At 53.5% G+C, this 11,962-nt stretch overlaps 1 protein-coding gene across 4 annotated transcripts in view; it reads left to right on the forward strand.

Moving 5' to 3' along the window:
* The window catches only part of ABCG1 (ATP binding cassette subfamily G member 1), a 68,268-nt gene extending 63,014 nt beyond the window's left edge, over positions 1–5,254 (forward strand). For all 4 annotated transcript variants that reach the window (XM_059063992.2, XM_059063991.2, XM_067035166.1 and 1 more), the window contains exon 15: positions 1,003–5,254. In XM_059063992.2, the coding sequence (XP_058919975.1) occupies positions 1,003–1,231 (229 nt within the window). In that variant the 3' untranslated portion in view covers positions 1,232–5,254. The remainder of the gene's footprint in view (positions 1–1,002) is intronic.
* The last annotated feature ends 6,708 nt before the right edge of the window (positions 5,255–11,962 follow it).

The following is an 11,962-nucleotide window of genomic DNA, read 5'->3' on the forward strand; positions in this document are numbered from 1 at the left end:
TTTTCCTGGTAGTGCATATGCCACACACACTCCTACTCGTGGCTCCGTGTCCTGCGTGCCTTGGAGGGCTGCCCTGCATATTTCCATCTTTTAGGAACTTCATTCCTCTCTGGGATGAGCACTGCTTATAACAAGGTTCTGAACTCGTAAAACCTTAATAAGAAAAATCCAGTGGGAAACAGGTCACGTTTCGAGCATCCTCATATTCTTGAACAAGACAGTTCCGGCCCCTCGGCGCTTAGGCGATCAGATTTCACGCTCTCGGCTCAGAGGTGCTTCGGCTCCGTTGGCCCTCGGCAGGCGGGGCTGGTCGTTAGAGCTTTTCTCCCAGCCACACCCATTCCACGTGACAGCCAGGGTCCCCAGCTGTGAACAAGCTTGTCTTTTCTAGAATGTCCATTCAGACCCAGGTATATTGTTCCGGTGAACAAAATCAAACCAAAGCACTTTTACAGTTTCAGCCATCGGTGCACCTTCCAAGACCAAGAAATCAGAAACCCATGTCTCTCTTCTCAGAATTAGCGTTTTTGTTCTGATGTTGCAGGGCTGGAACAGAATGAAAGGTGATGCAGGAATGTTTCATTTCAATGCTCCCCAGTCCTTGGAAAGCTCTCGGACCCTTTATTATATTTAACTGTTAAAAAAAAGTGTGGTATCAGAAGTAATCAAAGTGCTTTACCATTCGTATCACCCTTGAACAATACCTACTCTTGGTTCAATTTGGGTTTTGGGTGGGATTTTTTTGTTTTTGTTTTTGTTTTTCGTTGAGACTTTGGAGGAACCAAAATCGGAAAACACATCATCAAGCCGTTGAATGGATTTATCTTAGGAAGCTGTGGAGTCGTTAGGAAGTGCTCCAGGGAGAAAGATCTCCGGGGAGGGAGGGGAGCCAGGCTGAGGGTGGGGGGATGGCGGTGGTACCTTCCTTACCCTCCGCAGACGTGGGCAGAGGCCGGGGTGAGGGTTCCTGAGCCCTCCTCATGCGGGCACTTCCCTCCTCAGGTATGGGTTTGAAGGGGTCATCCTCTCCATCTATGGCCTCGACCGGGAGGACCTGCACTGTGACATCGACGACACGTGCCACTTCCAGAAGTCGGAGGCCATTCTCAGAGAGCTGGACGTGGAGAACGCCAAGCTCTACCTAGACTTCATCGTCCTGGGGATTTTCTTCATCTCCCTGCGTCTCATTGCCTACTTTGTGCTGAGATACAAAATCCGGGCAGAGAGGTAAAGCACTGGAAAGCCAGGGAGAGGAAAATCGGACACAGTGGCCGAGGGCCACTTGCAGAAACTTGCGGCAAGCCCGGGCCCGAGGACACAGACACTCCTGTGACCCAACCCCTGGGACCACGTTTGGTTGTTGGGCGGCCAGTGCTGGACATCGCCGCCCCGCTGGGTTGGGCCTTCTCTCCATTACCCTTTCTAGCTGTAACTAAGAAGAAGATGTAGAAAGGTTTTTTTTTCCACGTGCAGGATTTTAAAATACCACCCCTGAGGCAGAATTTAAAATTGCAACAAAGCTGGTGATGAGAGGGTTCCTCGGCAAAGTTCTTCCTTCTGACCAGGGAGCTCTGGTCCTGGACGGGGGATTCGGGCGGTTTCCTGGGGATCCCCGTGCAGTCAGACGCCCGGGGGCAGAAAGGCGGAGCCAGGAGCAATTCCGCTCTGTGACTGGTGTTTTCGTAGTTTCACCTTTCTACGGTTTGTCTCTTTTTCCAATGAGGTCATTTTCCAAGCCAAAAGTCGACAAATTTCATTCACTTCCAGAAACTGTACCTTTTTAGTACTTGGTGAAGAAAATTATTCAGGGTAAACATACTTTGTTTAGAGATGAGAGGAGTTTGACTGGATCTCTGAGCTGGTCTCATTTACAGACAGAACTTGGGAAAGACGCAGAAGCCGGCTCCAGGTTGAAGGATGGCCTTGGAACCGTACGCGCTAAGCCATGTGGAAATCTTTTAAAGTTACACAGAAGGTTGTAGGGTGAAAGTGGCCATCTCTTTCAAAGTCTTTTATTTTCCCCGTGCTTCTTATTTTAAGCAAAATATATTGGGGTTTTTTTCTTCCTAACTTTCCAAGCACCTTAATTTTGCCTAAAAGAAAAAATTCTAGAAAATCAACCCTGTTGATTTTTTACAAACATTTCTCTTCCCTGACATATCACATCAACTACCTCCACTGAACCTGGGGAAGCTGGGCTTAGAGAGACTCCAGGTGTGAACGTTGCCGTATCTGCGGGTGTAGCCTGCAAAAGATGCTCTAACTGCACAGGAGGGAAGATGCTGAGATTTCCCGAGAATCCGAGGCCTTTGCCAGAGACTCTGGTGAAGACTTAGTGTGGCCGAGGCGTCTGGAGCTGCATCACGTCACGCTCTGAGAGCCGTGGGAGATCCTGTCTCCCGCATCTGGTTTCCATGGCCTCTCAGTGGCACCTTCACCTTCTCAGCGCCGGGCTAGCATATAGTCTTTCCAGACCGGGAACTCCTTTCCAGCGATGCAGTCACGTAAGTAAAATCCCTCTGGCACAGGAGCAGTGGGCACAGCTGCAGGGTAAACGGCCTTTGGATTCATGGCGGGCGCCCGTGTGCTTGTTGACGGCAGTATGACCCCAGTGTGGAAGGCGACTCTGGCCAAAGAAGGTCCTCGGAAGGAAGACTGAATCGCCTTCCCCTTCTAGAATATGCCGTGAACCGGGAATCAGGGTCTCCTAATGAAAGACTGTATTTTTTGCGGACAGACTCACTCATCTCCCTGAGCCTCAGTTTCCCCACCTGCAAAGAGCAGCACGAGGTCGCCCTCCAGGTCGTGTTCAGCTCTGAAAGGTTCTGAGATTCCTAGGTTGTGTTCCAGAACTTTTATTTCCTATGTAGGAGAATGAGAAAGGTGCACATTTGACTCACACGTGGATTTGATTTGCAAGCGCTTAGAGGCCTCTTTTTTCACCCTTAGATCCCTTTCAGTCAACACAATTGAGGTATTTTCAACGTAATTTTACGTTTGCCTGTTTTCCACCAATGTGGCGTTGCCTTCCAGATTAAGTTACTTAACCAGGGTCAAACTTAGCCTTTATAAAGTCTTTATTCAGCTTCAAGGTAGACTTGCCTGTACGAATGTCACACGTAGGAAGACACACGTGGGAACAGCCTGGTGAAACAGAGAGTTGGGAAGAGGAAAAGCCCTGGACCATGCCTCAGAATTACGTCAGCTGAGGCCAGTGTTGAAAGATTCTTCCCTCCAGGTGAGTCCTTCCAGTCGTGGGTCTGTGAGCCCAAGAAGGACTTGCACACGCGTACGTTTTCAAGGATGCTACTTGGAGTGCAGTAAGTACGCTGAGGTCACCGCCGCAGGAGAACCTGATTAGGAGGACCTGAGGCCGGGTCCACTGAGGATGTCGACCTAGGAAGCTGCCTTCATCAGTCTTCAAGAGTCAGCAACGCCCCTCGGCCCTCGCTCCAGCTTTCTCATCCTAAACCCTCGGCAGCGTAGACCCAGACGCTGCAATTTGGATCTCAGATGCTTCCCCTCTGCTTTTTGCCGTACGGAAGATGGATCAAACACCTTATTGCAATAGCCCGAGAAAACATGCAAGTAACTTGTTGATTTTATTTTTCTACGTAGGTGTCGTTAAGAAGTTGGTGGGGGGAGGCGGTGACATGCTGTCTTTCATACACTGGAATTCAAACCAGGCCGACTTCCCAAATCTACTTCTTTTAAGTAATTTCTGAATGTAATGACTCAGATCTGCCTTTCATCTCCGATTGCGCTTCTTCGTTTAGAAGGAGGGAGGAAACATCGGATGAACGGTGTGCAGCCTTTCCTGTTGTTAGTAGAGATGAAAGAGGAAGTCCACAGAATATCACTGTTACACGGAACTGGGGAGAGGAAGGGCCTCTGCTGGGTTCCCGTGCCTGCTCCGCGGAGGCGCCAGGGCCTGGGTCTGCTGACCAGCCCTCCCCCGGGAGCCGTGCCCCTCTGTCCGCGTTCATAGCATTTTGTGCCTCTGTTTCTTCTACCCTTGCTGGGTATCAGCTCGAGAATTAAATGCTTCAAAAGCTCCTGTGTGGGTGACATGGGAAGGAAAGAAATCAGGTAAACGTCTTACATAGAAGATGCTGGAATCTGATTACGTCACCTTATGGGGAGGGACTTCACAACCAAGAAATAGGACTCAAGCTTTTAGGTAAAAACTCATCCTGGAGACCCACAAAAAGGTCATTTTCCCACCTGAGAAAGGCACTGCCAGGAGGTCAGGGGCAGGCTGAATCCATGGGGTAGAAAGCCCTCCGCTGGGCTCGCTGAGGAGAGAACAGCTTGGGCCTCAGTGCCCCGAGCATCCTTCCTTGCCGGGTGGCCCGGGAGCTGGCTGGATGCCTTACCAACGCCTCTGTTCAACTGCTCACTCAGCAGACGTGTGTTGACCCATCCCTGCGTGCTTGGTGTGGCCCAGGCAAAGGGGCTTGGAGCTCAGAGCGGGCTCGCCCTCCAGTGCTGGCGGGCCGGAGGGGATCTCGTTCTGCAGATGCAGGGCGCCGAGGCTGGAGAGGGTCCGTGAGGCCCCGGGTCCGGGGCCGGGAAAGGGCCCAAGTCTGACTCCAAATTCTCTTATTTCTTTGTTTTGCCGTATTGCCTCCTGTTCATAGTGTGCAAATGTACGTGAAAACGCTTTGCGAGGTCTGAAGTGCAATACTAGGTCAGCTCTGGACTCGCTGTCACCAAACGGACAGCTGAGATGGGGGGTAGCCTACGCCCCTTTCCTCAGTTGCCTGGCGTAGGGGTGTCCCGAGCTGGCCTGGGGGCCCAGCTTCTTACCCCCCATCTCGGTGGGGAGGTGCCTTCCTCTGCCCTTTTGCTCAGCCTTAGCTTCTTAACTCAGTGTACCAGTGGTCCGGCTGGAGCCCAAGAGGGGCTGGTGTGTGTGTGTGTGTGCATGTACACACGTGTGCACACATACGAGGGCACGTGCCAGCTCGATCTGGGTGTGTATCTCATAGTGTTGTCTGTGGTGTTTCTAAATCCTCAATCGTCCTTTACTGCGAGAAAGAAAGAGAAAATTCCCTCACCTCATGCCGCCAAGCAGTTGGTAAAGTGTAGTCAGAACCCACTAAGTCTTTCAGCAAATGCCAGCTCAATTAGAATGTGACAAAAACCAAACCAAAACAACCCAGCAGGGCGGAGGGTGGTGCAGCCTGTATGGCTATAAAGTAAGATGCTCTGAAGAGATAAGACTGCTAATAAAATATTTTATGGAAAACTTTTTACTTGTGTTCAGTGTTAAATGCTTCAAGTTCAAAATAACTGGCTTGAGCTGTACCAGGTAAAGGGGGTTTTTAGGTTGTATTTGGAATATCTTCGCTGTACGTCTAGCATGGCTTCTGGTTCATTCCTCAGCGTGCTGGTCTAACACCCCATGGTCAATAGTCACCTTTCTGTCTCGGTAACTTGCATGTTTTAGGTCGAACTGTCTTCAAGTTTTGTGTCTTTCCTCCGTTTTCCAGCCTCGTCACCCATCTCTTCCCTCTTGCTAATGTCGGCCGGGGCTTTAAGAAATGCCCGGAGCCCAGATGCACGGGCCCCACGTGTGCCTCCCTTGCGATGGTCCCCGGGGACACGGGCGCCCCAGGCCGGAGGACCTAGGAGCCGCGTGTAGGGTGTTGTCTTAGCTCAGCTCCGGTGGGTAAGCTACGCCGAGCCGCGCTTCCGAGAGCAGCGTGCTTAGGGCCGGGCTGCCATCCCCGGCTTGCCCTCCTCCTCAGGGACACGGGGAAGAACGGGGTGCTGGGCCAAGGCCCAGAGTGGACGGCCCCGCGGTCCCGCCGAGCGACAGGGAGACGGGCATCAGAGAGCGCCCCGGGGTGGGGCGAGCTCACGAGGCTCCCTTGGCCTCCTCTCCGCACCCCTCCTGCCCTGCGGACCCCGCCCTTCTTCTGTGCAGCTTCCATTAAGGCCACGGTCCTCCAGGTCGCTGCACCTGGCCTCCTGCCTCGGGGAGATTCCCCGGAGACAGTCGTCCTCTGCCAAAGCCAGATGCTCCTGACGTCCCTGTTGGCGCCTCCCTGGGACCAGAAGCAGGAGGAAGTCGGGGAGCCCCGCACCCCCATTGCACAGTCCGGTTTTCACACCTGCAGGCTCCGCTCCGCCTGTGCTGAAAATCCAGCCTCCCGGGCCGGAAGTCCGCGTGAAGGTGATGCCCTCGCGCCCGTCCTGCAGGCCTAGCCTAGGTTTTCTGTTAACTGTCGCGTAGCCTTCCCTTCTCCTCCCCATCTGTAAGGAAACGAGGGTTTCGCGTTCGCTTCACTTTTTATGTTACCTCTGAACAGTCCGCTTGGAATCGTTCCTCAGACCGGCATTCTGTGGCCTGGTCGAGCGGATCCCGAGCCCCACCAAGGAAGCCAGGTCCCTACAAATGAGTAAAAGTGAACACAGGTCCGGCTCAGAGCCCCAGACCGCCTCCCTCCGTTCTCAAAATAGCCCCTCGGGGTCGCAAAGGAGAAAGCACCCCAGGCGCACTGGCCGTGGCATTCTGTCCAGCCAAGGGGTCATGAGCGGTGGGGGCGCGGCCTCGGGGCTTGCCCACCGTGCAATGACCGCTGTAAAGCTGCAGAAGAGAGGAACAGGGGCACGAAGGTGCCCTCGTGTTGTCACAGGCCGGGCGGAAGCTGCCGGCTGGCTCTGAGCCCTGCTTTGGGAAGGAGGGCGGTCGGATGTGCGTACACGCACAGCTGGAGGGCCCGGCCCACCGGTTCCCAGGGAGACACCCCAAGCCAGGGACGTGGCCACAGGCACGTGTGAGTTCCTCCCTGGGGTTCGTGGTTGGACCCAGATGCTGGGAACGGGCATGAGGCCACGCCGTGCAAGCGAGACGTAGCAGAGCTGCAAATGATTGCATTCAGCAGAAGTCTTCTCCCGGTGGCCCGGCCCCATCCTCTGCTTGCTGTGTCTGCATAAACATGAACGAGAACCCTGCTGACCCCCTGGGGGCGCCTCTGGCCCGGACTTTGCACGTGAACCTAACCGTGGCCCTGATGCTGTAGACAGTGAAATGGTATCTCGTGCGTTCACTGATGTTCGGACGTCTGATTCGGGGGAACTCGTAAGCCCCCCGCTTGTACCTCTGCAGGACGGCAGTCACCCCTCACCTGCAGCGGGCGCCAAGGCGAGCTGGCACGGAGATGCTGAGGCCTGGCTGGCAAGCGTCGGAGTGGTGAGGGGTGACCCTCCCTGCCGCCTGCCCGGGGGCCAGTTCTCCAGTCCCCCAGGGCATCTCCTGGAAGGAGTCAGGGAGCCCTTGTCGCCAGCACCGGGAGCGGAGCGTTCTTCCGTCTCACCTGCCGTGGGGCGATCGTCCAGCATCAGCCCCTTCCTTCCATCACAGCCCTGGATCGGCACGGTGGAGCTTGCGGGAGAACAGTGTGTATCCGACAGGGCTTGGCTGAGGCAGAGGGAACTGTGGGCTCATCCGTCCCTGGGGGAGAAGTTAGCAAACCGACCTCCGCTCTTAGGGCCCCAGCATGCGCTCTCTTGTGCTGGGTGGGACGGATCAGGCCTTGAAGGGAAAGGCTGAAAGTCATGGGTACCTGGGTCAAGGTTAAGGTCCGTATGTTCATGGGTTCCTGGACATCCCAGGTGCAACCTGATCTGAAAGGTACCATGGTTGGTTTCTTTGAGAATATGTCAGCGGCCATGGTAGATATTTTGTTTTTATATCTTTATACCTGTTTTCACAATTCTGTCATCATGTACCCTGGGGGGGGTCTCTTCTCCACAACCTTTGGAACACGGGTTGCCCAAGCTTCATCATAAATATCTCATTTCAACTCCTCGGCCAGTGAAAAATGGCAGCCGAAGGTCCTATCATCCAAACTGCTAACAAAATGGACCACCCACCCCACACAAGGAGTTTTCTGTTTCTCTAGTCAGATGCTCGCTGGGGGAGGGGGTGACCAGAAATGAGTTTCTCCATAGAATGAGTATGTTTAAAAAGTTAACGTGTGTAGCTGACCCCCTTACCCGGGTTTGTTTTTCCTTTGCGGTGGCTTAATACCTGCTCAGAGCGGAATCCGAATCGCTGCCTTTTACTTAATGGTTAGCTATTTAACATTTTTCCTGTGTTCTTCCTTCCAAAGCAAGAGTCAATGCAAATAACATTTTTAATCATCGTGTAAAGATGTGCATATATCTGTATATCTAATATGTAATTATGTAATGTCTGGTTTTTATAATGCTGTGTGGAGAACCTTACATTGATTTAGCCACGTGACTTTAGGAAATAATGTGCTTGCACCCTGGGAGAGGTGTGCACTATCCCAGATGAGAACATCTATACATACGTGCATAATGTGTGTGTGTGTGTGTGTGTGTGTGTGTGTGTATAAAATAACAGCGGCTCCCTTGGGTACTTGTCTCCTTGGCTGTTTCCCTTGGGTCTATTGGAACATAGACCCAAGCAGACCCTAAGATGTGAGCTTTCTGACTCTACAGACCGCGGTCCTGCTTTGTATATTTCTGCAGAGATCTCCTTAGAAAATTTGTACGTGCATTTTTTGCAGACTTGAACTTTGTTTTCTGAAAATAGATGCCGTTTTTGAAAATGTGACATAAATCAAAATAAAGCATCGTTCTTTTCAGATTTCTGTTTCTCTCTCCGTTTTGCTTTCAACAACAGCAGCCTGCAGACCAGCCAGGAGAATTGGGCCCGGGGTCTGGCGGAGCCTTTGGGGAATTTTCTCCTTCTTGTACTGCCCCCTCTTTTAATGGAAAAGTTCCTCTGGTAGGTGTTATAATGGCTTTGGGTGAAACTGGGAAGAAAAACAAGAGTGATGGTGCTGATATGCAAGCCCCGCTTGTTAGGTGATGTGGTAGCACAGGGTCAGGTGCCTTTTATACGTGGTCTCAGGTCACTGCCGGCCCATTTCACAGGCCAGGGAACTGAGGCTCAGAGAGGTTAGACAAGTGGCCCGAGGCAAGTGGTGGAGGCAGAATCCAGACGGTGACGTAGCCAGGGAACCGGCGCTCTGGCCCCTGCTTCGCACTCCCTCGTTTGGAGGAAGACACTGAGGAACCGACAGCAAAGGATCCATCGGGTCACAGGAAGTGGCCTGGGGGAGTCCGTCCCCCACAACCAGGGGAAGTTTCTCCCAGACGCTTTGCTTAGGGTAGGGTGACGGGCGAACATCCCCCGGAGTCAGCTTTGGGGATCTTTGTGCTGTTAGGACCCCATATGGGTCAGCACTGGAGTTCAGGCGCCACTCTGGGATTAATCACCCGGGTGTGGCCGTAACGGGGTTGGACTAGGTTATCTTTGTCGGTGTGGAGGAAGGTGTGCGTGCAGGGACGGGACAGGGAGAGAAACCACGCTGAGGACCTGGCGCCCCCGTTCCTCCTCCCTGCCCAGGCTTCCCTGTCCCTGGATGCTGTCTGATGCTCCCGAACCACCTGCCACCTTCCCCACCAAAATCCCCACTCCTTCCCAAATGATCTTTATTAGACCTTTTAATTTACAAATATTCTGCACACTTCTTTGAACAAATAATACAAACATTAGTCATCTCACCCCCAAACCACCCTGTCCCAAGCCCACCCCCTCGAGGTAACCGGAGCTGCGCCCCTCGCCCCAGATTGCCACCAGCGCCCTGGACCAGAAGGCACAGCACTCACGCCTTCGTCAGAATGTTCCAGAATCCGTAAAGCCACGTCCCTTCTGATCGTGCTGTGGTTGTTTCTACCAGAACAACCATGCTTCAGTAAGTCTGAAAATTTGGAAGACATCCCTACGCTTACATCCTTACAACCCACCACTTAAACCACAGAAGCTTTTCCTGAAACTCAAGCGGAAGGAACTCCAAAATGCGAAACAGGCACGCGGAGAAGGTTTCCCACTGGAGGTGGAACTGCAGACCCCGCGGGTGCCCCCCACTCCCACGGTGCTTGCAAGGCAGCCCCGTCCACCACCCACATCCTGCCTCCAGTCCCGTGTCACCTACACCAGGACGCTTCCCGCTGGCCTCTCCCAAGCAGGCCATTCCTGCCCCAAACGGGATTCCCCGATGGGGCACCTTGGCTTAGGGACCGTCCATCCACCTGTCGGAGACCTTGTCTAAGTTGGCACTGGCCTGAGACCCTCTGCCCACCCAGCCCTTCCTTCCCTGCTCCACTCAGCGCTCCATTCAGTGGTGTCAGGTCCCCAGTGAGCTCTGAGACCTCCTGCTACACACGCTCTTCTCCCTCACAGGGTCTCCCGCCCCGCCATGCGTCTGCTGACCATCTGAGCCTGTGCAGGTGTCTGAGTTTGAAGCTAAATCCCTCCTCTCCAGGCCACTGAATGTTCAAGAATTCCTGGAATAGCATGATGAATTCCAGTGAATTTTTGACATATTCTGGAACAGTGCAGAGGGAACCATTGCCAAATAAGACATGCTGAAGCGACGCTCTTACAGACCGACCGTACTGACACGAGAGGAGGGGAGAAGCACGTAAACACCACAGGGAGTCATCAGTAGGTTTAGTGGCCACACTGTGTGTTGGGGGCTGGTGGGGGGGGGGAGCCTGGTGTTATCTTCCTTTTTCACCAGCAGCAGTGGGGGTCTGGCTTCTCCTTGGCAAGTCAAAGCTCTCGTTCCATGGTTTCTGGAAGGTTCTACAAATGTGCACCATTAGTCAGTGCGGAAGGCACTTGATATCAAAGTGACCCCTGGACCCTGTGAAACTCAATTGACCATTTGAATTCACCATGAGCCGCTTGTGGATTCAGATTTTAGAGGCGCGGTGACCGGGAGGTGGGGAGGTTTAAGGGCGGTGTAAAGGCCACGCGGGCCGCGGGCAGTCAGCGTCAGCTGAGCACCGGCAGGGGGCTGAAGTCCACCGATGACGATCGTATTAGACGCAGCCCAGCAACAGCGGCCACAGCCCATCCCGGGTTTGAGTCTTAGCAAGGCCGCGTCCTGGAGCGAATTTGTCTGAATGTCCTCATGGGTGAAGTAGGGGTAAATATCAAGTTACTCACTGCACTCTGGATAAAAGAGAAAAAGGTTTCCAGTCCACACTGTAGTACTCTGATCCCAGAATTTTAAAATCGGTTAGCACTCTCTGGGTACTTACTTGACATCCACTGTCCAGAGCCAAGAAGGTTGTTTAAAATTCCCAAGGGAGACCACCCACCCCCCCCCCCCCCTGGGAGACCCCCATCGAGTCACAGCGAACGCAAGGACAGAAGAGAACTCAGTGGGATCAGCTGCTGGCTCCCGGCAAGCCAGTAATTAGAATAATGATTCTAGTTTACAGGCATTTCAGTGTTTCCTTTATAAACCTAGCCTGTTATTACGGACCTTCACACGAGGTTGGAAACATACTAACTATTGAATTTCCTTATCCCAAATCTATTGTGACTTACAAACTGAATGAGACGGGAATGCCCAGTGGGAGGGGCTAGGACTCAGCCACCACCTTCTAGAAGGGCTCTGAACCCTCCCCGCCTCCGGCTGCTGGCCTGTCCTCGCAGGCTGCCTCTGGGCGCCGCCCCCTGACCAAGTTACTGGAGGGATCCCAGGAGAGTTTCCTCTTCCGAAAAGGAAAATGGGGATGGTGGTACCCCTCCCCGCGTGGGCTGTCAAGGAGTTAGCAGATCTCAAGCACCTGATGGGTGTCTGACGCATGCCAAGTGCCTGACCATCTCATTAGCTTTGATTATCTCGACAGATTCCTCTGGGTGTCCGCCAGGGCTTCCGGCTGGCTGCACCGTGAGACGTCCACACCCGGGGGAAGGATAAAGGCAGAAACCACCCGGCCCCAACACAGAGCTCTCCAGCAACCGCGTCTCTCCAAGTTCCTTCCACCCCCCAGATGTCACCGTGAGACTCTGGGCTTCACGCAGACCCTTTGTGTGTCCGTCCGCCCAAAGGGTGAAACGAGAGGCGGCCACACCGTTAGGGCAGACACACGAAATGTGGTACACACGTGTTTCAGCCTC

Source organism: Kogia breviceps, chromosome 5 (assembly GCF_026419965.1).
Source record: "Kogia breviceps isolate mKogBre1 chromosome 5, mKogBre1 haplotype 1, whole genome shotgun sequence".
Lineage (NCBI taxonomy): Eukaryota > Metazoa > Chordata > Mammalia > Artiodactyla > Physeteridae > Kogia > Kogia breviceps.